The sequence below is a fragment of the Dunckerocampus dactyliophorus genome, chromosome 6 (genome assembly GCF_027744805.1).
Source record: "Dunckerocampus dactyliophorus isolate RoL2022-P2 chromosome 6, RoL_Ddac_1.1, whole genome shotgun sequence".
In the NCBI taxonomy this organism is placed as follows: domain Eukaryota; kingdom Metazoa; phylum Chordata; class Actinopteri; order Syngnathiformes; family Syngnathidae; genus Dunckerocampus; species Dunckerocampus dactyliophorus.
The window spans coordinates 15,396,386-15,420,303 of record NC_072824.1 but is presented as its reverse complement, the minus strand read 5'-3'; the positions used below and the strand labels follow the sequence as shown (position 1 = coordinate 15,420,303).

At 41.2% G+C, this 23,918-nt stretch overlaps 1 protein-coding gene across 3 annotated transcripts in view; it reads left to right on the top strand.

Moving 5' to 3' along the window:
• The window catches only part of ctnna2 (catenin (cadherin-associated protein), alpha 2), a 316,834-nt gene that overhangs the window by 248,621 nt on the left and 44,295 nt on the right, over nucleotides 1-23,918 (top strand). For all 3 annotated transcript variants that reach the window (XM_054779585.1, XM_054779584.1, XM_054779586.1), the window contains 3 exons: nucleotides 15,507-15,599; nucleotides 18,426-18,582; nucleotides 18,672-18,872. In XM_054779585.1, the coding sequence (XP_054635560.1) occupies nucleotides 15,507-15,599; nucleotides 18,426-18,582; nucleotides 18,672-18,872 (451 nt within the window). The remainder of the gene's footprint in view (nucleotides 1-15,506; nucleotides 15,600-18,425; nucleotides 18,583-18,671; nucleotides 18,873-23,918) is intronic.

Sequence of the window (23,918 nt, the reverse complement as noted above, 5' to 3'; positions counted from 1 at the left end):
AGACAGCAGCAAAATGATCATATGTATCAGCGAGCATTCATTTATTTTTTGACTGGAACCCTCAGTCGCAACTCCAAGGAAAAGAGCAATGTAAATCACTCTCTGTCGGGCTTTTCATCCAAACTCAGCCATGATGACTATGGCGATTCAACTTCCAAAGGTTTTCAAGCAGCTGGGATTCCTGCTAATATAGACCACAGGTGCATCTGAAAATCACTTTATTTATTTTACATTTTTGTTAATTACTTTTGTCAATGACTAATAGACGAGCATTGAAAGAATATACAGTATTTTGATACGTTTTGATTTAAATTGTTCCATGATTACATTTGTATATCAGTTATTAGCGATGGAACACTTAACTCCCGTGAATCTTATTTCAAGCAGCTGGAGGCACTTTCTGTAATATTCTTTTACAGTAATCCCTTGTTTATCGCAGTTAATTGGTGCCAGACCCGACTGCGATAAGTACATTTCCGCTAAGTAGGATTCAACATTAATAAACTGAATATTTTTGTAGGTAGATTATAGAAAACCAGGTTATGACTTTCTAAACATGATTTTTACCATTATTAGAGCTCTCTAGGCATGAAATAACGCCCCTATAGTCACCTTTATCCTCATATTGCCCAATATATTAAATATAATCAGAGAAAATAAGCCATTTAAGATATAAATAAGACTCATGCTCGTGTATATTTCAATAAATGTCTTCTGGATGAATTGTTGTTGAGTATGGCCACAACATTAGCCCGTGTTATTATTATTATTATTATTATTATTATTATTATTATTATTATTATTATTATTATTATTATTGTGCCTGTTGTGAGGTAAATAATTGTAAAATAACCTATCGTTGGCGATTAATTCTGGTGCATGTCACTTGTGACACCTAGTGGCCTGTGTAGACTACAGTTCATTAGCGTCTTGCATTGCCTTAAACTGTATTTGGATTTTTGTTCATTTAGAGCATTTTTATGCTTGAAAATGCTTAATTTAGGCCAATAATACATAGCATTTGCTTAAATATACATTTTTTGGGGTAATAATAGCCTTTAGTCAACCAGGAAACAATGATCATTTATTATTTAATACATTTTTTTTAAACCAGTGAGGGAGCAATGTTCGAACCGCGATGGAGTGAGGGACAAGACTCTACTATTATTAATATTCTTTACATTATTATTTTATATATATATATTTAGCTTTTACACATTTTATTTGGTAGACTTTTTCAAAGGAGTGCACACACATTTGCTCCAGTTGTCTTGTACCGTGTAACATGAAGACAGTGTTGGAGGTGTCAGTGTTATAGAACATTGGTTCTCAACTGGTATGTCTGCAGGACCCACCATCACCCCTTACTGACAAGTTGTGAGTATTTTTCATCTAAAATATCTCAAATATCTTATATTTAATGAAAAGACAGTGCAGTTTTAATTTGAGAAAAGAACTTCATTTGCAAAATAACACAGTTTGATGAACATATCAGGAACAATATGTTTTTATCCACAAAATCAAAATGGCTTTTAGAAAAAGTATCTGTAAAGGTTTTCTATTTTGCTCCCGCTAACGTTTCATCTCCATTTGTTAGCTCAACAGGTTCTCAATAAAGACTCCAGTTGAGTTCCATTTTAGAGCCTTTATTTTGATGCACTGTGTAGCTGAACATACAGAAATAAAGCATGCCAATTGTAACATACATAAGATAGATAGATAGATAGATAGATCTTTGTGACATTCAACATCAATGAAATGCATTAAAACAAATATGCAAGCTTTATTTACATTGAAAATTCCATATACGCGCTAGCAATTAGCATTAGCATTTTTAGATGGCAAATTCAAATTCACCTCCAAGGATGACAATTACATGGACAACTAAGGCGCACATTCCACTTGTACAGCTGATGTATAATAATCAGAAAATACTAACAGTCAAACATTTTCTGACGCTTAACAGGAGACAGGACCGGGACAGTCTTCAGTAGACCACTAACAAACGTTGGTCTTCTTCTCACAGGGGTTTCAAAAGCACTACAGAGCAATGTTGCCACCTATACTGTTTGATTATTAATAGAGGACACCCCGCTGCATTAACAAATCCCCTTCAGAAGTTTTTTAAAAAATCCTAAAAAACAAATCTATTGATTATTCATTTTCACTATAGTCGGTCAAGGAAGAAAGCCCATTCTTATTTTTGCATATGCAACCTTTTTTATGATATTTTGCCTGATGATGTAGTCAAGGAGTATTAGTACAAGATGTAGTTTTGTTTTAGAGTCCCTGAGATTCCGTCTGAACAATATCAGCGGCGTGTGCAATTGTCAGAAACTGTCTGTGGGCATGAGCTTGACATAGCAACTGTGTATAGGATGGCGTCTCTTGTCAGCTGCTCTTGTCAGTGAGCTTGTCATTTAAACTGAAATGATGACTTGCGTACTGCAGAGAGAAGAGAGTTTGTCTCACAGGCGAGCGTGGTAGGGGAGCTGGAATTTAAAAAAAAAAACAAAAAAACATCAACAGTCAGTAATCAAAAGACCGCTCCATGACTTCAGGTCATGTTTTCCTAGTGTGTGTGTTTTTTGTTTTTTTGGTCTAAATTTAGCATGAAATTTGCAATACTGTGCTGTGATCTGTGTGAGCTGAAGTGCTCTAGTCCGCATTGTTGACAGTTTTTTTTTTTTTTTATCTTGTGGTCCATAATGTGATCATGTGTATGCTGCTTACACATGCAATAGAACCTCTAAATTGAAACCCTACTTCAACATTTTTGGGAAAAGTAGTTTTTTTTGCAACATGTATTCCAAAAGAATACTTAACAAAGGGTTTTAAAAGAAGAAATGAAGCATATACAAAGTTGGCTGGAGTGTAGTTGTACTTTTTACTGTGGTTAACTAATGTTTACAAATGTGTGACAGTTATAGATTTTAGTAAGTAAGTAAAATGTAAACCACCTTGCTGTTACACCTTTTGATTGGTCATGAAATTTAAAACTGAGTGTTCCATTGTTTATACACTCAACAAAAATATAAAGAGATGAGATGAACTCCAAGATCTACAACTTTTTCCACATACACAATATCAACATGAGCTCACAAATCTAAATCTAAAAGTCTAAATCTGTGATAGGGAGCACTTTTCCTTTGCGAAGACAATTCATCCCACCTCACAGGTGTGTCATATCAAGATGCTGATTAGACACCATGATTATTGCACAGGTGTGCCTTAGACTGCCCACAATAAATGCCACAATTTTGTATTCCAAATTGTGAAAACCTGTCAAAGTATGTGCGTGTCAGGGTGAGAGAGTGGGCAGTAGCCCGAAAATGAGGCGTAAACGCTGGTTATATTTTATACTTAGGATACTGTTTTATCATGTTCGTTAAACGTTCCCTTTCAATTTGGTATCCAATTAATATGCACTGCTCAAAAAAATTAGAGGAACACTTCGAAAACACATCAGATCTAAACTGGGGAAAAAATGATCTTGAATATCTTTCCTGATAATAAGTGGGTGATGTATTAGTAACAAAATGATGCCACATAATTTGATAGAAATGAAAATGATCATCCTGTAGAGGGGGGAAATCTTGCTTCTCTGTCCCTCCCTGGCGCCTCTGGCTTGCGTGCTTTGTGGGTGTGGCCGTGCTCCGCTCTATGTGGGGTTCGGTGCTCTTGTGGTCGTCATAGTGTTGCTCCCTTGCCGGCCGTGGTGGTATGCGGGATGCGTGTGGGCGCGGTTCCTGGTGGCGGTCGGATCTGCCTTCAGGCGTGTGGCTGGTCCTTAGTGTTTGGCGGTTGGGGGGTGGCGCTGTGGACGCTACCTCCGGTGGCGCTCCGGTGTTGGGGGGCGCTGGGGGTATCGCCTCTGGGGGGTTGGGTGGGCCAGACTGGGCATCCTGGCGGGCCGGGTAGGGCCTGTGGTGTGTCCTGCGGCCTGTGGCTCGCCCGAGCCTGGGCTGTGGTGGGTGGCCGGTCGGTCATGTGTCCTTGGTCCCCCCCTGCTCGATTTGGGCAGCGTTGGGGTATGGGGCCCCCGTCCTTCCTGTGCCACTGCACCACCTCACATACATATAGGACTTTGGGGGTGGCCTATGGTCGGGCGTGGTTGGGGAGGGGAGCTGCCTTGCGGGGCTCCTTTGCTCCTGCCGTGCCACTGACCTGTTGCCCCCCAATTTTAATCGCAGAGTAGACACTTAGGGTTTGGGGGGGCTGGTCAGGTGAGGGGCCCTCCGAGCGGCAGTTGTCCCCCGATTTTAATTGCATCATTATCTATCATCCACATACACCCCATATACATGCACACAGATACACCCCTCAGGGACACAGAGACCAGCTTTTCGTAGCTGTCCTCTTTTATTTTATTTTGTTTATTTATTATTTTTTTAATTGCATTATAGACACAATCACACCTTATCACATACACGGGTGGGGCGGGCTGGATTGGGGTGCCTCGTGCACCGCGGCGCCTGCCCGCCAGGGTCTGCGTTGTGGCCGGGGGCCTGGTCGTCGCGGTGGCTTGCCCGGGGTGGCCTGGACTGTGGGATGCCTTTGTCTGGTTCACCTGCCCTTCCCTGGGGTGGCCCTCAGGGGCCTGTTGATGCCGGGGCTTGCGCCGGGGGGGGCGGCTTGCGGTGCTTCTCCTGGACTGACACGTGCTGCGGGTGCCTCTGCGCTCTTGGGGCGGGTTCGGCGGTCTCCGGGGGGCGGTGTCGGTGCTGCGGGTGGCCCGTGTGCCGCCGTGGGGGCTTATGGTTGCTGCGCTGCAGCGGCTGCTGGGGCGCCGGGCCGGCTGACGGGTTGGGGCTTGGTCATGCTTGCGGGTACTGTGGGCCTGGGTGGCGGGGTGGGGGTCGGGGGGCGGGTGCCCTGGGGCCGGGCCCGCTGGGGGGGGTTGTCCTCTGCTGGGCGCTTCGGCGTTTGTCGCCGTTGCACTTTGTGCTCTGCTGGGCCGCTGTCTGTGTCCTCGCCTCCCCCGGGCAGTCTGCGGGCTTGTCGGGGGTGGGGCTCCGGTGCACGGGTGGTGCGCTGTCGGCTCTGGTGGCATGTGGCTGGTCTGGCTTCTGGTGGTTTGTGGGGCCCGTCGGCTGGTCTGCTGCTGGTCTCGCCTTCTCTGCTCTGGTGCTTGGCCTCCCTGCGGCTTGGGGTGCGGTGCTCCCGCTCCCTCTTCGGGGTTTGCTGGCCTGCAGGTGTTGGTTGGCGCTGTGTGGTGGTTCGCCTGGCTGCTTGCCCGTTTTCCCGCCCGCCTGCTCAGTTTCCCACTTTCCTCCTCGCTGGCTCCTCTGTCTGCCTTGCTGGCGGCGTCCTACCGTTGGGAGGGTGTGGCCTGGTGTCTTCCTGCTCCCCGGTGGTCCGCGCTCTCCGCGCCTGGGTTCTGGATTGTATGTCTGGGACCCCGGGGTCCCCGGCTCCGCTGCTCCTTGGGTTACCAACGGGGGATAGGGTCAGGTCGACCGCTGTGTCTGTGCGTGCGTGTGCGCGTGCGTGTGTGTGCGCGCTTGAATGCGTAGTATTGTGTATGTGCGTGCGCGTGGGGGCGTAGGAGTGTGTATGTGCGTGTGTGTACTTTTATTTATTTATTTATTCATTTATTTTAGTTATTTATTTTTTTGGGGGGGGGGCATACAGGGGTTTGCTCCGTGGGGTCGGGTGCTGGGTGATACATCTCTACCGCCCGTGCCTCCGCCAGGTGGGTGGAGGGTGTGCCTCCTGCATCCCTGGGCGGGGCGGCCCTGTGTCGGGGTTCGGGCGGGGGTTGGCCCGGGGCGGGCACTGATCTTTGTGCTGCCTGCCCCTGTGGGCCTGGTGGCCTTCTGGTGGCGGGGGCTCGGCCTGGCTATTTGGGGCGGGGCTCTCTGGGAGGTGGAAGGCGGCCCCTATCCTTTCATGCATTCTCAGTGACAATTACACGCCCACACATTCTTGCACCTTTATATATATAAAGTCTTCCCCACATACAGAGATACCTGTACATATGCACACTCACAGTCCATACAGACTTCCCCACATTACTCACTGAGTTAACCAGGGTGTTATTATGTTGTTGGTTTTATTACAACGACGGTGATATCAGCAGTATGACTATAGTTTTTTTTTTTTACAATGATGTGCATTACAGTAATTATCATTCTGTTCACTATCATAGATAATCATTTCATTACTACAATTATGTGTGACTGTTTCAATGCAGTATTATCATTGTGATCACTATCATAGTTCATCATTTCATGACTACTATTATGTGTGACTGTTTCAATGCAGTATTGTCATTGTGATCACTGTCATAGTTCACCATTGTGAGTGTCATTGTGAATGTGAGTGTGAATGATTGTTTTGTCTGTATGTGCCCTGCAATCCAAAATATCCCTGCAACTTTAGTGAGGATAAGCGGCATAGAAAATGGATGGATGGATCAAAAATGAATATGCAGACATAAATCATAGCGACTGCAAGTGGACAAAAGTGAAGCTCGAGTTCAACCCATTCAAACAGAAGGACCCCAACATATGGCTTAAACAAAAGATATGTACAGTATATATGAATACTTATCTATTTGTCATCAAACTTTTATCAAAATGTGACCATGCAAAATACACATTTTTGAACCGTAATTACATGCTTACTGTAAAATGAACCAATTAATCTTGTTCAATATTTCAAATTAATGGAGATTTTTTTTTAAGTGTTTGTTTTTAAGCGTGAAGGAATAGGGGGTACATGGCTTCAGGTCAAATGTCTGAAGGGGTACGCAACTGTGAAAAGTTTGGGAAGCACTGCTGCAGGCTGTTCTTTTGAGGCCATGTATGCACTCTTTTAAATGGGATTGATTTCCAAAGGCATTGTTATAGTAAATAACAGCAGGTTGTCAACCCTTACTGTTTCATTTCCCCTGTCGACTCAACTGCCTTGACATGTGCCATAACCAAGCACACTTTACCTTGTCACCTGTGGGTCATACAGTGTATCTACAAACGTGAGGGTGGGGGTGGGACTACTGGGAGCTGACAACTCATGGCAAGGCAAGTGGAAGCACCCTCTGTAATTGTTTCCCACTCTGCATATTGTATTCCCCTGCTTCCCGCTTCGCTATGTACAGTGTACGACATGTTGACACACTGATTTATTTACTCTTTGTGCTGACTGTGTGTGCCGACACGCGTGTGTGAATGTGAGCGTTCTTTGTTGCTCCCAATGTCTATATAAAATTCAATATAGAGGTTATTTACTGTATTTCAATGTGTTTTAAACCCTGAAGATAAAAAATGAAATAAAACAGTAAAATGTATACAAAAAATACATGTATACATAAACAACTACAATTTTGAAATGTATCCCACCACAGAACACGGATTTGAATTGTGTTAGGTTGTAACTGTTCAGTGATACATCAGTTTTTGTTATTAACTTAGACAAAAATTTATATACTGTAATCCCTCGTTTATCGCAGTTCATTGGTTCCACACTCAACCTTGACAAGCCTCAACAAGTGAATTTCCACAAAGTATGACTTCTTATTTGTAAATGGAATATTTTTGTAGTTAGAGCATAGAAAACCTGTGTACTTCCTTCTAAATAAATAATTTTTAACATTATTAGGGCCCTCTAGACATAAACACTCCTATAGTCACCTTTACACTCATATTAGCCAATACTGTATAGTAGACATAATAAGAGTAAATAAGCCATTGAAGACATAAATAAGACTCATGCTCATGTGTGTTGCTATGAATGTGTTCCCTAATGGAGCAGAGTGAGTGGTGGACAGGAAGTGACGTCGGGAGTTCGAAGTTGAGTTTTAGCTTGGCATGGGTTATGGCCGCAATAATTCAAACCTGCATTAAAAGCCTGTTGTTCCGGCGATCAAGTCTAGTGTGTGTATGTGCGTGCGCACGTGTGTGTGTGTGTGTGTGTGTGTGTGTGTGTGTGTGTGTGTGTGTGTGTCTCAGTGAACAGTACAGTAACATTACTGAAAATTGCAGACCACTACATACCACTAGGCCACTAGAGGGAGACTGTAAAAATGGCCGCTATAGACAGGTGGCCTCAATAGACAGGTTAGCGTCCAGTTTGAATGTTGACCAGTAGAGGGAAAAAAAAGGATTTTTTTTATGTTGACCAGTAGAGGGCACTGTGGGACTGTGGATAAAAGTTGTACAGCACTACTAGGCTTGTTATCCACGACCCACAGAACAAAGCTGTGCTAGTAATGTCTTACGCTTGTTTTTAATATTTTACTTTTTATACAGCAGAGTGTCATTACAGCTTTAGTTCATCAGGAATTGACAGGAAGTGACGGTGGGCGTCCCGAGCAGGAGAGCTAGGCTCAGTGCTAGCTGTGAGTTTGGAGAGAGTTGGGAAGTGTGTTTATGTTGGCGTGGATGTAACGTCCTGCAGTGTTCTCCGCTGTTAATAAAGCCATTAAAGTGCATCGGCGACGTGAGTCTCTCCTTCCCCACAACAAGCGGCATTACAGTATTGACCAGTGCACATTGTCTCACACCAGGAAATAAACGGTGTCACTTGTTACAGGCATTGCCTGGACAGCTATGTAGCTATGTAGGGCTTATTTAACCTTTGCCTTGTGGGCAAGCAGGAAGGAGAGACGATGCTGAGAGATGTGTGTGTGTTCTGTGTGCTCTCTGGCGTTCAATAAATAAAGTTGGCAGAAGGAACAGGAGAGGTTTCCTTCTTTGCTTCGGAGCTGAATAACATTGACAAGTTAACAGACTAGTAGCGAACAGAAAAGAAGACGGCTTTTTTGTATTGAATACAGAAGATGAGGATTGATGAAAAATAACGTGAGTACATTCTAAAATACTTCAATTAAGTACAACCGAACTCAGTTTTGCTCCCGCTGCCGCATGCATGCTAGCGTATTTTTTTTTTTATTGTAGCGTCTCTGGGTGCACGTCCTGTTCCCAGCCTACTTTGCGGTAATGTTTTGATGCAAATGCTCTTAAAGTTACATATTTGACCAGGAAATAGCAAGCTCCAAAGAAGACGGCTTTTTTATGTGGAACAACTGACAGTTTGTGCGGCTCTTGTGAATGATTGTGACTGAGCTAAGACTCAGTAATTAAAGTCTACACACAACGGCTTCATTGATTGTAAAACAAAACTTTTTCGTGCATGAAGCTTCTACTTGAGTTGGTAATTTGGCCGCTATATGCAGTCAGATATTGACCAAGGGAGACAAAATGGGTGGCCGCTGGCCGCGTTGGACAGGTGACTGCTATACACAGGGTCTATAACATGTAAATTTGCTGCGGGGGATTTTTTCAGTGGCTGCTATAGGCAGGTGGCTTTTCTATAAAGGTGGCCGCTAAGACAGGTTTGACTGTATTTGGATTTTAGTTAATCTAGCCATTTTTATGCTTGTAAATGATTAATTTAGGGACAAAATAACATTTTTGATTAATAATAGGCTGTCTTCAACCACAAAACAGCATCATTTCTTCTTTTTTTTTAAAACTGTGGTAGAGTGAAGCCGCAAAATTTTAACCACAAATTAATTCATTCCAGACACCCATAGATATTAATATAAAATACATTTTATAGAAAATAATTATAGTTTTACATGCAGAAAACAATGCAAAATAATTATAAATTACAAATGGATGGAACTAAAAAAACATGCAGGTGAGGTTAGTTGGTGACTCTAAATTGCCCATAGGTATGAATGTGAGTGTGAATGGTTGTTTGTCTATATGTGCCCTACGATTGGCTGGCGATCAGTCCAGGGTGTACCCCGCCTGTCGCCCGACGTCAGCTGGGATAGGCTCCAGCATGCCCCCGCGACCCTAATGAGGAAGAAGCGGTATAGAAAATGGATGGATGGAACTTATTGTTGATGTAGGCGTCCCACACATCCTGGTGAGATCGAATTCAATCAGGTTTCTCACTTTCTTTATGTAATTGCACGCACTCACAACTTTCTTTTTCCGCAAAGGTGGGTGATTTAGCAGTTGCACCCAATGAAAAAAATGCACGACAGCGAGTCAGCAATGCGCTTTGTTTGGACTGTTTGGGCACTTGATTTGGCAGAACAACGCAGTACAGGGAAAACGGACGGAACGTTTGTTCGGTTCAATTTTGTACGAAAACCGAGGCAAAATTGTGACAATAATTTTGGATGAAAACGGGGGCTTACCAAAATAGAGGTTTGACTGTACTTTTGATCTCAATGTGAGCTAAAACTGGTATTACTTTATTAAATTTTGATAATATGATGAGAGCCGTTTCTCATAGACTGTCATTCAAAAACATTATTATGATTGTAATCTAATTGTCTTCTTGAACAATGGTAATTACAGTATCACGCAAAAGTGATTACAGCTCTCACATGTCATCTACCATCTACCAAGGGACAATACTATGAAACTTAATCTTGGATATAATTTAGAGTAGTCGGTGTACAGCCTGTTTCGGAGTACTGAAAATGACTGAACACGCATCCATTATCGTCTAAGTAGCTGTCAACGCAAGTGAGTACAAGTTAATTGTCAGGGGGTGCCTGCACAGGGTGGCTGCCATTCATTGAGGGAGACATGAATACTGTATAGTATGAATAGACAAAAGTGCAGTCATGCTCAAAGGTGGAAAAAAACAAGACTAAAATACATTTTTTTAATGGCATTAATGATGCATAAACGTGGTGCAAAATCAGGCTCAAGGCAGGAACGTGTTAGTCATTAGGTTGGAAATTAAGCAAAGGTGTGTTTAACATGATTTAATCCAATTAGCATGACATCCCCAGCTCCTCCACAAAGGCAGGTGTGCTTGCACTTTGGCATAATGCATTTTAAACGCAGCATCTGTCAGATTTGACAATTTCCTAATGGGGAAATCGTTTAGCACTCGTCAATCTAAAAGAATACCGCCGGGTCTGAAAGTCTAATTCTGTTTCGGAACTTCTGTCCTTTCCTACACTTTTTGTGGACCAGAATCTTCACTACATGGGTTGCTGCTTCATGCTGGGAAATCGTATACAGTTTTTGAAAACAAATCTAACATGAATCATTAGAGTTGACTGATCAAGGTGTGTGGGGAGGTATAATTAAGTCATAATGCTTTGCTTCTTGCCTGCACCACCGTGCATTTGGTGAACCTGTTCTCAAACAGAGCTTTGAATGAAGGGCACCCAGCCAATAAAGAGTGTTGGCAAAGTTTCTATGGGTGCAGTGGGAATAAATATAGACGTGGCCTGCACAATAATCTCTTACATTGCGGTGTTTTTATTTGGAATGTTTGTTTGCTGATACACCTCTCTACTGTTTGAACTGTGGCCCTTTTGGAATAAGAGAAAAAAAGACCTACTCCACTGACAGTGAACCAGGTATTTTGTTCTATGAATATATATTCTTGTGTTTGCAAAGACTTGTGTTAACAATGCACGAAAGAATGTCTCATTTTAAACAGAAGCGGCTGCTTCTTTGATTGGAACAACATGGGTTTGGAGTGAAGCATAACACCTCATTTATGCCGCCTCTATTGGTGTAAGAGCCCATCCACAGATCCTTGGACAACATTGCATACATTGCATGACATGGTGACTTTGTACATACAGTAACCGCAATAACGTAGGACAGCTCAGACGTTTGATTTATTATCCGTCTTCAGTGCGCTTTGATGCTACATTTTCAATCAATTTCCAGTTACTCGGCTCCATTTGGGTGATTTAGATAGCATGGCAAAAGAATGCCCATCTTTCCAAATGTGCAGTGGAAGCCTTCATCAAATTAGAATTGACGAGATTATTCAGGGCAGAGCTAAACGACAAAATCAATAGTTCAACGCAGAAATGAAGAATGGGGATTCGGAGGGAGACAGCTCCCTTGACTGCTTCTTCTTTTCTCCCCGTCTCACCTTCTTTATTGGTTGGAGCTCCTATCTGTGAAAAGAAGAGAAAAAAAACAACAAAGGCGATGCATTTCCTTAGATAATTGCAATTAGTAGTTTTGGCTGATGTTGCAGCCTTGGCCCTGCTCCAGCTCTGTGTGTTGGTTAAGAGGCAGTGGGAGTGGGTCTGTTGGGCTCCTTTCCAGCCTCCACAAAGCTCTCTGCCTCGCACACTCACATGGGCCTGAGCACAAACGAGGACTATGCAAACAGACACAGAGATGACTTTTGATTCTTGCTGCAATTAAACTGTAAATAGGACAAGGAAATATGAAAATACGAAAGAGGAAAGAAATAGCAACCACAATATTAATAAAGTTATTTTTAAGAATGTCATGGCTTGGATAGGACATACCGTATTGACCCAAATATAAGACCCCTCTTTCTTGCTTTTTCAAGACCCTTCTTACGAAGACAAAATAAATATAGCTTTTTAAATGCCATGTTTAAAGCTCAGAATAAAAAAACAAGGATATAATATTTCATAGCTGCTCTGTAGTTGTTGAGTTGATGATTGTTGTCTTAACTTCACTGATAACCATTATTGTACAATTAGCATCAATATGTTGTTTACTAACTTGCTAACTGGTGTATGTTAGTGACAGGAAGAAAACCTCTGTGCCCCTTTGGGTTTGCATGTATAACTCTTAAGACACCGAATGTAAGACTACCTATTTTGAGATATTTTTCGAGGGAAAAATGCTCTCTTATAATTGGGTCAATACACTAATCCATCTTCCTCTGCAGAGATTTTCTTGTGCTTTGAAAACAGGTCCCGGGTTTAGTTGGACCCCATTCAACCGTTGTGTAACCTCGGGTTACATACGAGTTTCGTTCCTAGATTGTGTTTTGATGCAAATCAGATTATATAGCTATAGTAGATTATAGCTAAATTAACGCCTAAGTCACTCACACGGCACACACATGGACATAAAATACAGTAATGAAACACAATAATTTAATTTAACAGTATTAAAAAATAGAAGCCAAGGTACTAGCAACCGTTCCATTTCAATAATATGACCTTTACACTGTTAAATTATTACAATTACTTTCATTGCAGCAGATCCTTTATAAAACACTAAATACAAAAATGAAATTAAACTGCAATAAAAATAAAAGCAAACAATAGCAATCTTTCCATGTCAGTAATAAGACCACTATGCCGTTTAGTCACTTACTTACTGTCGCTTTCATAGGAGCATATCCTTTAACATGCTCAAGGACACTGTAGCAAACCTGGCAGTTACGTGTTGCGACATGAGTCCTTGCGTGTGTGTGTAGGTGTGTGGTTTTCTCATGTATCTCTTAGGAATAACAATACAAAGAAATCCTGACTAGGTTATGCTTTTCAAATAAATCATCATCATTCTGACGCTAATATTCATGTGAAAAGTGGTGCCTCTCACACACACACAGACTCTTTAAACACACCCGCGCACACGCCTGCTTAAAAGGATGGCAATCCATCAGTGTGCTCATTGCTGCCATGAGGAAAGAGACAGAGCCTCTAAGCCAGAGTCGTCCAACACAAATTTGATTTAGTTCAATTTGCCTCAAACAGCGACATGTGAGCACTAGAAGCGCTAATATAGACTGGCACCTTTGCTGCTAACAACCATGTGTTTGGCTCGCTTTCGCTGGCTGGATTGTCACACTGGAGTATGCCGCAGGATTTTGTGAATTCAACAGTGTCAAAAATGTGGAAATGAGCATTGGCTTGTCCTGTAAAGACGTAATAAAAATGTGCAAGTGGTGTAAAAGATGATTTTTGATGGTTTTAAACTCATTTTATGTCATAAACAAGAAAATATCAAATCTAATGAGAGGAAAGATGGCTATCACAATTAGCTTGACCTGTCGTTAAATGGACTGCAATGCGTTTGCTCTTGAATTTAAATTTTACCACAGTGGCTTGTGACACCAACAAATACCGTAAGTATGCCTGTCAACTTAACAGTTCTTTAGCCGCGTTTGTGACAGCTCTCTGTGGTAACAGGCATGTACTGTACACATGCACATTTTTTGGGACATTTGTTCACGGTAACTCAGCATTTGATTCATTTATTTCATTAGCACAGAAGGAAATGGTCAATTTGTCACCTGCATCATGAACTGAGCATGTGCCATTCAATGAGTTGGCCTACACGTTGGTAAGGGTAAAGGGTTTATTTTTTACAAAATGCTTATTGACTTAAATTGAGGAACTCTTGCACAATTCAACTTGTCCGAAAAGGAGTAGACAAAAGCAGATCTTATTTAGTTCTAATCTTTCTCCATGTCTCAAGAATTACTGATCTTTTGTTCACTTCCACTTCCTGTGATAAATGTAAATAAATGTAACTTTTTTTTTCAAAGGGAGAGAAAATAATAGGATATATGTAACAATCGATACAATACAGTCGTCCCTCGCTACATCGCCTTTCTTCCCCACTCTGTTTGAAACTCTTTAATAAAAGAAGAAATTGTAGGGGCTAACTAGTTAGCTTGGTAGCCAGCTACGCTAGCGGCGGCCATCTCTTATGTCCCTGCAGTGATCCTGTAGACAGCACAATGTGGTGTAGACAAAGTATAATAACAACAAGCACAAGGTCTAATTATGTCTTAAATGGCTTATTTACTATTATTGTGTCTACTATATTGGGTATTACGAGTGTAAAGGTGGCTATAGGGGTGTTATTTTGTGTTTACAGGGCTCTAATAATGTTAAAAATCATCTTTAGAAAGTCCTAAACAGGTTTTCTATGCTCTAACTACAGAAATATTCAGTTTATTAGTATTGAATCCTACTAGACAAAAAGAAACAAAAAAAAGGTGTTCAAAATATACAGTCATCCCTCACCACTTTGTGATTCACATATATTGTGGCTTCACTCTATCACGGTTTTTAAAAAATGTATTAATTAATAAATCATGCTGTTTTGTTCTCTAATACGGCTATTATTGTGAATGATATGTAGTATTCTACACCGGTCCCTATAGGTATCAGTAATGTTACTGTTCCATGAGACACACAAACACCAGACTCAATCTCTAGAGCACCAGGCTTTTATTGCAGGTTTGAAATATTTTATAACAGACACAATAACAATAATCCCTAATCAAAATCCCTACTAAAAAACACAAGCAACTGTTGTGGCTGTAACCCACGGCAAGATTAAACTCTGAACCCCCGACATCACATAATGTCCGCTACTTACTGTTCTACCCTAGAGAGCACATTTATAGCAACACACACAAGTACGAGTCCTATTTATGTCTTAAATGGCTTATTTTTCATTATTATGTGTACTATAACAGGTAATACGAGTGTAAAGATGACTCTAGGGGTGTTATTTCATGTCTAGAGGGCTCTAAAAATGTTAAAAACTGTATTTAAGAAGGTCGTAAACAGGTTTTCTATGCTCTTAACTATGAAAATATTCCATTTATAAATAAGGAATCCTACTTCGCGGAAATTCACTTATCACGGTTGTGTCAGAAACCAATTAATAAAGGTGATAAAGTGATAAAGGAGGGATTGCTGTATATCTAAACGAGTAAATAAATAATACAAAACATGAAATGCTGCTGACATTTTTGTTTGTGTTCCTTGTGCTCAGGTGGCGAACCTGGCTTGCTCCATCTCTAACAATGAAGAAGGTGTCAAGCTTGTTCGAATGGCTGCCACCCAAATTGACAGCCTTTGTCCACAGGTAGGTTCTTTCACTGTGTGCGTCGTAAAGCATTTGCACAGGCCCTGTGTTGGGTGCTTATGTCTTCAAGTCATTTTTGAAAGGATACTTTACCTTAGCAAATGGAACAGAGGTGAGATTTAGAGAATCCAGGCTGGCAGAATGGGGGGGCTATCCATCAATAATGCGGAGGAGGATTTTATAGTGCTGTTTCTCGGGTTGTAAGAACAGTGGAAGTTCCAATCAATACATTGATTCCAGGGTTAACAGTAGGCCTTTTTCACATAAGACCCAAGTTTGTGAGACTCAAATGTAGGATAATTTGAGATGGTAATGCACGGAGCACTCTCTTTGCAAAGCAAGGGATAAACTGTCTCCTCATTTAGCTTTGCAATGCTCACCATAGACTGTAATATTAAAAACGGTCGATTCAGACTCTGTGACAGGGTAGCCATGATATATATCTCAGTCTGTTTTCTATCATGCTAACACAGGTCATGAACAACACAATACAAATCCACACCCATGACCACAGTATCGCTAATGCCAAAAAACATGACTTTGACTTCTGAATCGTCATCTTTTTGTGTCCCTGTGATCCTAAGAGCTGCTCTGTCTGGTGCAGTCCTTTTATAGGGTTATACTGGTCTTTGGCAAGCTTCCAGACAGGTGCAGTAAGAGGCGAGGACAAATCAGTGTTGGCCTTTGGCATAATAATTGCGTATTGGGTCATTCAAGTTCACCTCCTTAGCAGTGGCGCAACCAGAGCTACTGCAGGATTTAGACTTGGATTCACTTTTACACTACTTCACCACTGCACAGGAATGGCCTCTCCTCCCCTTTGTTTGGGGCGGGTTGTTTTCTACTTCTAAACAGTAACGTATGAAGCTGCGAAAACCAAGCCACACTTAGAACAAGACAAGCTAAACAACAACAATGGAGGAGTCTGTGTAGGTTCTCAGTCGTACAGGAGTTGTCCATCGAGGGAAAGGCTTCTTGAGACGTCATCTGTACTTCTGTGAAGAAGGTGTCGGATGTTTCGCTCCTCATCCGAAGAGCTTCGTCAGCGAACTAATAAGTGTTGGTAGCGTAGGCCTTAAATATAGTAAGAGTGGGCGGAATTGGTGTGCCAACACCCTCCTCCTATTGGTTCCTTACACTAAGTCTGGGCGGAGTTGTGGTCTAATCCTCTCCTGCCATGAGCACCTCCGATCAAAGGGAAGTGTAGCTCCCTGTAGTTGGGTATGAACGACGCTGATACTGGCTCGTTAGCATCTATTGTTCTGGCAGCATAGAAGATGGATGGATGGATAGTATTCCTTTATGTGGTTAAGGAGAAACTCACGATGCACTTCACTCATTTTATTAACAAGCAGAGAACACATATGCAGTGAACTTTCACACAGGAGCTGCTGTCGGCCACAATTCACACCAGTCACTCACACTCTCCACACAGCTAAACAGCTAAACACAGTCAACTTGAACTAGCTGGCATCACACACGTCACTTCCCAGGCTCTGCTTCTTAAAGGCGCACACAACAACTCACAGGTATTACACGACATATCACGACTTCTGAGTGCCTTTATATATGAATTTTTGGTTCATTTAGCAATTTTTATGCTTGCAAATGCTTAATTTAGGCTAATAATATGTAAATTATGATTAAATATGCATCATTTTTTACTAATAACAGGCCATAGTCAACCATGAAACAGTGATAATTTATAAATTTATTATGGAAAACTGTGAAAGAGTGAAGTCTCGAAACTCGAACCACGTGATGAGGGATGACTATACTCTGTCATGTATGAAAACGTTTTTTCAGCAGACAGTAGGCATGAAAAAAGTAATGATGTTGTACATTAAGATAAAAAAAACTCTGTGAATGAAATATCGTCTACATGATGGGAGTGCTCTGCTGTTTTTAAGGACCTGCTGCAAAAACGCTAGTCAAAGGCCTGTGGGCCACCAGTTGAACAGGACTTCTTTAGATGATCAGTGAAATGAAGTCTCACAAGATATGCTGAAGACTTGTTTTAAATAGTGTGACCATATTTTGATTACCAAAAACCAGGACTCAAAGTTTACTCACAAATGCGTTATAATGTCAATACAGTTAAAGTATGCCTGCACTGTATGGACAGAAAATTGTTATGTTACAAAATACAAACTATAACCAAAGACACGCATTCCAAAATATGAAAATAAAAATCCAAAAACAGAGCGACAAAGGAACTTGAGGTCAAATTCTTGTTAAGTTTTGGAATGTAACATTAATAATAATATTATGTAATTATATATTAAGTAATAATAATATGTAATATTTTCAGGAAAAATATGCCTTTCACAGCCGTTGTGCAAGGCGTCTCCAATTTTATGAGGCTTCAACTTGGGGACTGTCAGAAGATTAACTTCATACATATGTTTTGCTTTTTCTTTAGGTTTTTGCAGCATTTTGGCAACACTAATTGAAAAACACACGGCGGCTTCTGTTTTTTTTTTTTTTTAGTCACATGCAGCAGAATGCCCTAATGCTGGTCAAGTTAATGAAAAACCTTGAAAACGAGGTTATTTTCATGAGTTTCTTAAAAAAAAAAAAAAAAAAAAGCACAGCCAGAACAGAACGTGAAAGGCATTTTGGTGGAATTCCAGATTATATGACCTAGCTGTATTCGGCTTTCTGTATCTGTGACAATATTCCGTTCATTTGTTAGTCTTGAAAGTGCTTCAGAAATGGCTGACTTGAATTTTGTACAAATTCCTTTGAAAAATGAAGATGATTAGAGTTACTGTATGCCTTTGTGAACTAAAAGCAAACAGACTTGAAGAGATTCTACCGTTCCAGGTAATCAACGCTGCCCTGACTCTGGCTGCCCGACCTCAAAGTAAAGTGGCCCAGGACAATATGGACGTCTTCAAGGACCAGTGGGAGAAGCAAGTGCGCATCTTGACTGAAGCCGTGGATGATATAACGTCTGTGGATGACTTCCTCTCTGTCTCAGGTATGGGCTAGTGCAAGGTGATTAAAAGACACAGTGGTACAAACGGTTATTCATAGCCATCCACTTTGTTCTCTTGTTCCTCTTTGAAGAAAACCACATCCTGGAGGATGTTAATAAATGTGTCATTGCGCTGCAAGAGGGAGACGTGGACACACTTGACCGAACTGCCGGAGCTATCAGGGGCCGGGCTGCTCGGGTTGTGCACATCATTAATGCTGAGATGGAGAACTATGAACCTGGCGTCTACACTGAGCGTGTGCTGGAGTCCATCAAGCTCCTGTCTGAAACTGGTCAGTCCACTCGAAGCTCACTACGGTATATAATGGCCGCTTGTCTTATCTGGTAATGGTTTTGTATCAAGTGCTGGCATTAATAACTGTGGCTGTAGGAAACCTCCTGATGTTTTCGTGTGGTACGTGGGCTACATACCAGGAAAACTACATACCACCAGACGTTTTCAAGGTCTCTTCCAACACAAACTATGCTATACTATGTTTCCAACACTTGCTATGCTATACATTGCATAGCAAGATAAAATAATTAGTCATTTTTCTTAATTATTTTAACTATCTACCAGACTATCACCATAATGCACAACCAGTGATGTTGAGTATACAGTTAAAGTGCTTATGACACAAAAAATGTTTGCAAAAAAGCAATTAACCTTCCCCTTGTGTTAGGGTCAGCACCGACCCGTTTTAAATTTGAAATGCATTAAAGAATCACATAAATTGATTGAATTCAATTATAAACTGTATTCCATGCGTAGTTCCGGGACGGGCGGGTGGTTCTCAAATTGACGTCACTTCCTCCTTCTTATCCACTCTCCGACTGAATTGTTTTTCAGTGGTGAAAAATTTGAAGGTTAAAGGGTAAATATGACAACATTCCAGCACATGTTTAACACGGGAAAAATGGCTTTCAATGCATGGCAAAAATATCTAAATTAACATGAATTTTGGTGTTACGAGCACTTTAAACATGCAGCACTTTTAGCAACACCTATAAAACAGCACCAGGTGACAGGAGAACTTTGCAAACGCCTTTCTCATTCCCGCTCCATAACAGTTGTCTTCAGAGGTCAAGTAGTTTTACTTTGTTTTAGTTTTATTATACAATGGTCAATGGTCAAATTAACTTTACAGTTAATAAAGGTGTTATCATGGTGAGATTTACAATTTAGCTGAACCTGGGAGTCAACCAGCATCACAGAACATATTGGGTCCGACTTTGGAGAGTCCTCCGGTTTGGTCAGTGTCCCTAGTGCAGTGCTGCCACAGATTTTGTCGAGAATTTTGATGCAAAGCCGTTGGCATGTCGACTGGCGTGTCACCATGCTTTTACCGGCTTCCCAGTAAATTACAAAACACACCTGTCTGGATGTCCTGTGTCCCACGGTGTCAGTCGGTTTATTGGCTGCCTTACAAACCATTGAACCACCTGTTCAGTCCTTTGCCACTGTTGGCTTTCCTCCATTTATCATCTCTGATGGGATTTTTTTTTGTATTTTTCAATCATATATGGGCACGTGTCTTGGCACATTGCAGGAAACCTTTTTGTTTAACGCTGGATTTGTTTTGCTTTAAAGTAAACAAGTGTTCACACTTTGGGTTTAGCGTCAAGCAGAAGGTAGTGCAGTAATCCAATATGTACCAAAATATATTAATAAATAAGTTGTGCTGTTTAGTGTTTGAATACAACCTATTATTAGTCCAAAAATATACATAGCTAAGCAATTTTTTTGCAAAAAATTAAGCATTTTTTACCATAGAAATGACAAAATAAAACTAAAATACAAATATAAGGCATTCAGAAGATGTATTCAAAGACATTGTGATGATATGTAGTATTCTACACTGGTCAATAGGTGTCAGTAATGTTACTGTAATGTTTGGTGAAACACACAAGCACCAGACTTGATCACAGATTTTAATTACAGGTTTGTATTATCTCACAACAGGCACAAAAATCCCTAACACAAGCTCCTGTTGCACCAAGTGAAAATTCAACGATTAATTCAACTCTTAACCCACTTCCAGGTACACTTCCTGTCTGCCTCGCACTCAGCTCCCCAAGCACCGGAACGCATTACACTAAAACGCACACATGCAAGTCTTATTTATGTCTTAAATGGCATGTTTTCTCTTATTATCTCTGTTATAATGGGTAAGGGGAGTGTAATGGTGACTTGTGGGGTGTTATTTCATTTCTAGAGAGCTCTAAAAACTGTATTGATCGTAGAAGTTTCTAACGACAAAAATATTCAGATCTGAACAAATTAACCGCAATAAATGAGTTATTACTGTATACAACAGTGCAACCAGTGATGCTGATTGACCTAAAAAAATCTAAATATAAAAATTTCCAGAGTCAAAACTGTCTCCATCATGTACCGCTATTGTAATTGCACAGGCAATCTTTTAACTCACTGGCAAACAAATTTAAGCAGGAGTTAACTATTCTATATTAAGATAGCGGCTGGCACAAGTCTACATCTTCACTCAGTGCTCCTCAAATGCACAACACCAGACACAGAAGATCCAAATCAAAGTCCTTTGTTCACAAAAAGATGGTGCACATCGGCTGAGAGTCCTACCAAGCATGCTGGAATGGGAGCAAACAAGGAAGGAAGTTTAAAATAAATTGTGTGATATGCTGACATCAGGCATTATTCGAGTTTGATGTCCAAAATGTATTCTGACATTTAAATCAAATTTGACAAATGCACCATTTTGAGTTGCTTAAAAGAAAAAAAAAGAAATGGAAAAGAGCAGTGATGGGATTTAGCAATTACCTGTCTGCATGATTCAAATCAAATCTTGATGCCTTTTAAAATCAAGGCAGGGCTCTGCTGTCTTTAGTTCTTGATTGTTGCCCACTCGTTCCTCCTCCTCCGCTTCTATCTCTCTTATTATTGCTCATTTACCTAGTTGGTACGTCTATTGTTTCCCTTGTTGCATCCATCTGCCGGCATAATTGCAAGACAATCAGCTCTCCTTGCAGCTAGCTGATAAATTGCAAACAGCTTCAGGTGAGTCACGTGTTCATCAGTCTGAATGTCATCTGGCGCCAGCGCCCCCCCAATAATAGACTTGCTGCAGCACTCGTCATATTCTACCTAGCACACACTCTCTTCTGTTATTACATGATTATTTGATTGGAATATTTAATTGATAAAGTACAGTACAGTGGATATTTCATATGACGATAAACTTGCCACACATTGAAACTACACAATTCTTAGTATTGCGCTTGTTTCTACCGTTCTGTAGCAACCCAGAGTCGTTGTTGTGTTCGGTCTTCCTTTTAATTGAGTTCAACATCATAAGGTAATGCTCGTATCTACACAGCCATACATCATGTACCGTATTCCTCAGAGCTTGGAATTAAATATATGCTCTACTATGGTATTGGTTTTTGAAGTTGTTAAACAACACTCTTACTGAGATAGATGTTCATGCACCTCCACGTTCAAACCGTTTTTATAGTGCAACCTGTAAGAAACATGCTATGATCACACATCCATAGCATGTGTTAAAGACATCACTGTAAATGTCAATGTAAATAAAGCCTTTATTGTCAGTCCATGCAATACTGTACTCAAAAAGACAAAACTGCCTCCGCTTGCATGGAACACAAGGTTTGGCAAGGCATCTAAATTACGTACCGTAATTGAGAGAATGCAGTCGGAAAGCAGGCAAGCAGGAGGTCCCGGTTTGGCTCTTTAAACAATTTGCAGTTCTCCTTCCTGTTCTAAGTTTAGCGGTGCAAGCAGGGCTACAATGCACATCTGATCTGGACCGTGCAGCAGTTATTGATCCTTGTGAACTTTTGCTTCCCTCGCTCCCTCAAAGACCTGAAGTCTATGGGTTTGATCACAGTCAAGAGGAAATCCATAGCTGGGGGAAAGATGATTAAATGTAGCTGAACAAAGGGAAAGGGATACGGGACCACACACTTTTAAAGGGTACCCAGTCCAATTAACTAGACTCTTCCAAAAAATCAATAGCTGTCACCAATGATTTCACTAAGTGTTTCCAGCAGAGATTTTCGTAGAATTCAATGATGTGATGTCCTTTTTTTCTCCCTTCCCCTTTGTGGTGTGCTTGCCTATAACTTGTATTTTCAACCAGATAATATGTACACCGGATGTTTAGTCTAACACCTGTCAGAGGCATAATGAGCCAGCAGAACCTCACTCAGGTCTAACATTGGTGACCTTGGACCTCACAAATGACAACTCACTCCAACACGCCAACAACATTTTTTAAACGTCGTTATAGCTGCAGACCAACTCTATATGTACTCCGGTTTCCTCCCACATTCCAAAAACATGCATGTTAGGTTAATTGGAGACTCTAAATTGACCAAAGGTATGAATGTGAACGTGAATGGTTGTTTGTCTATATGTGCCCTGCGATTGGCTGGCGACCAGTCCAGGGTGTACCCCGCCTGTCGCCCGAAGTCAGCTGGGATAGGCTCCAGCATAACCCCGCAACTCTAATTAGGATAAGCGTTACAGAAAATGGATGGATGGGTATTTCTTAGCTGCTCGACCGTTTGAAGACTCTGCTTCATGGATCACCATTATCATCAAAAATGCATCAACTCTTCATCTGTTGTTTGCTAACTTGGCCAACTTTTGAGACACTTCCTTTTACTGTGTCGACACGTCACTGGTGTGTGTGTGTGTGTGCGTGTGTGTGTGTGTTTTTGAGTGACAGGCAGAAAAGTTGCCTCACTCTCGGAGAAGTCGTTTGGCACCACCTGTTTATTTGCATATACAGGTGGTCCTTGGGTGACACCGTTCCGAGTTTCTGCATTTCATGGTTACGTATACGCTCTCATTTGTTAATAAAAAAATAAAATAAAATTTGGTCCATAAACACAGGACTCTCTCAAGTCCAGTGTATGCCCAATAGAATAGTTGTCAGTCGAGTGCAAAAAATCATGTGAATCCTGCAAATACTGCATTATTGAACTGCAGCACATCTCTTTTGGCGTTATACAACACATGCTATGCAGCAACAAAACATAAAAGGCGCAACAAAAATCTCTCACTTTCTTCATTTTTAATGTGCTTTAATCCACTTACTGACGCAGCGTAAAATAGGCTTTTGGGAATTGCTGGGAAGACATTTTAAATAGAAATTTTTAAATCTTCTGCAAGTTCTTAATGAGCAAGGTTGCTGATGGTAAGGAGCAATTTCACTCATTCCGGTTGAGAAATGATGAAGGGAATTAAATGTGACCATGTAGGAATGGATTTTTTCACCCTCTCGGCTTAGGCACGGTTTAAAGCAGAAAGTTATGCAAGTACAATGAATGCCTGAAAA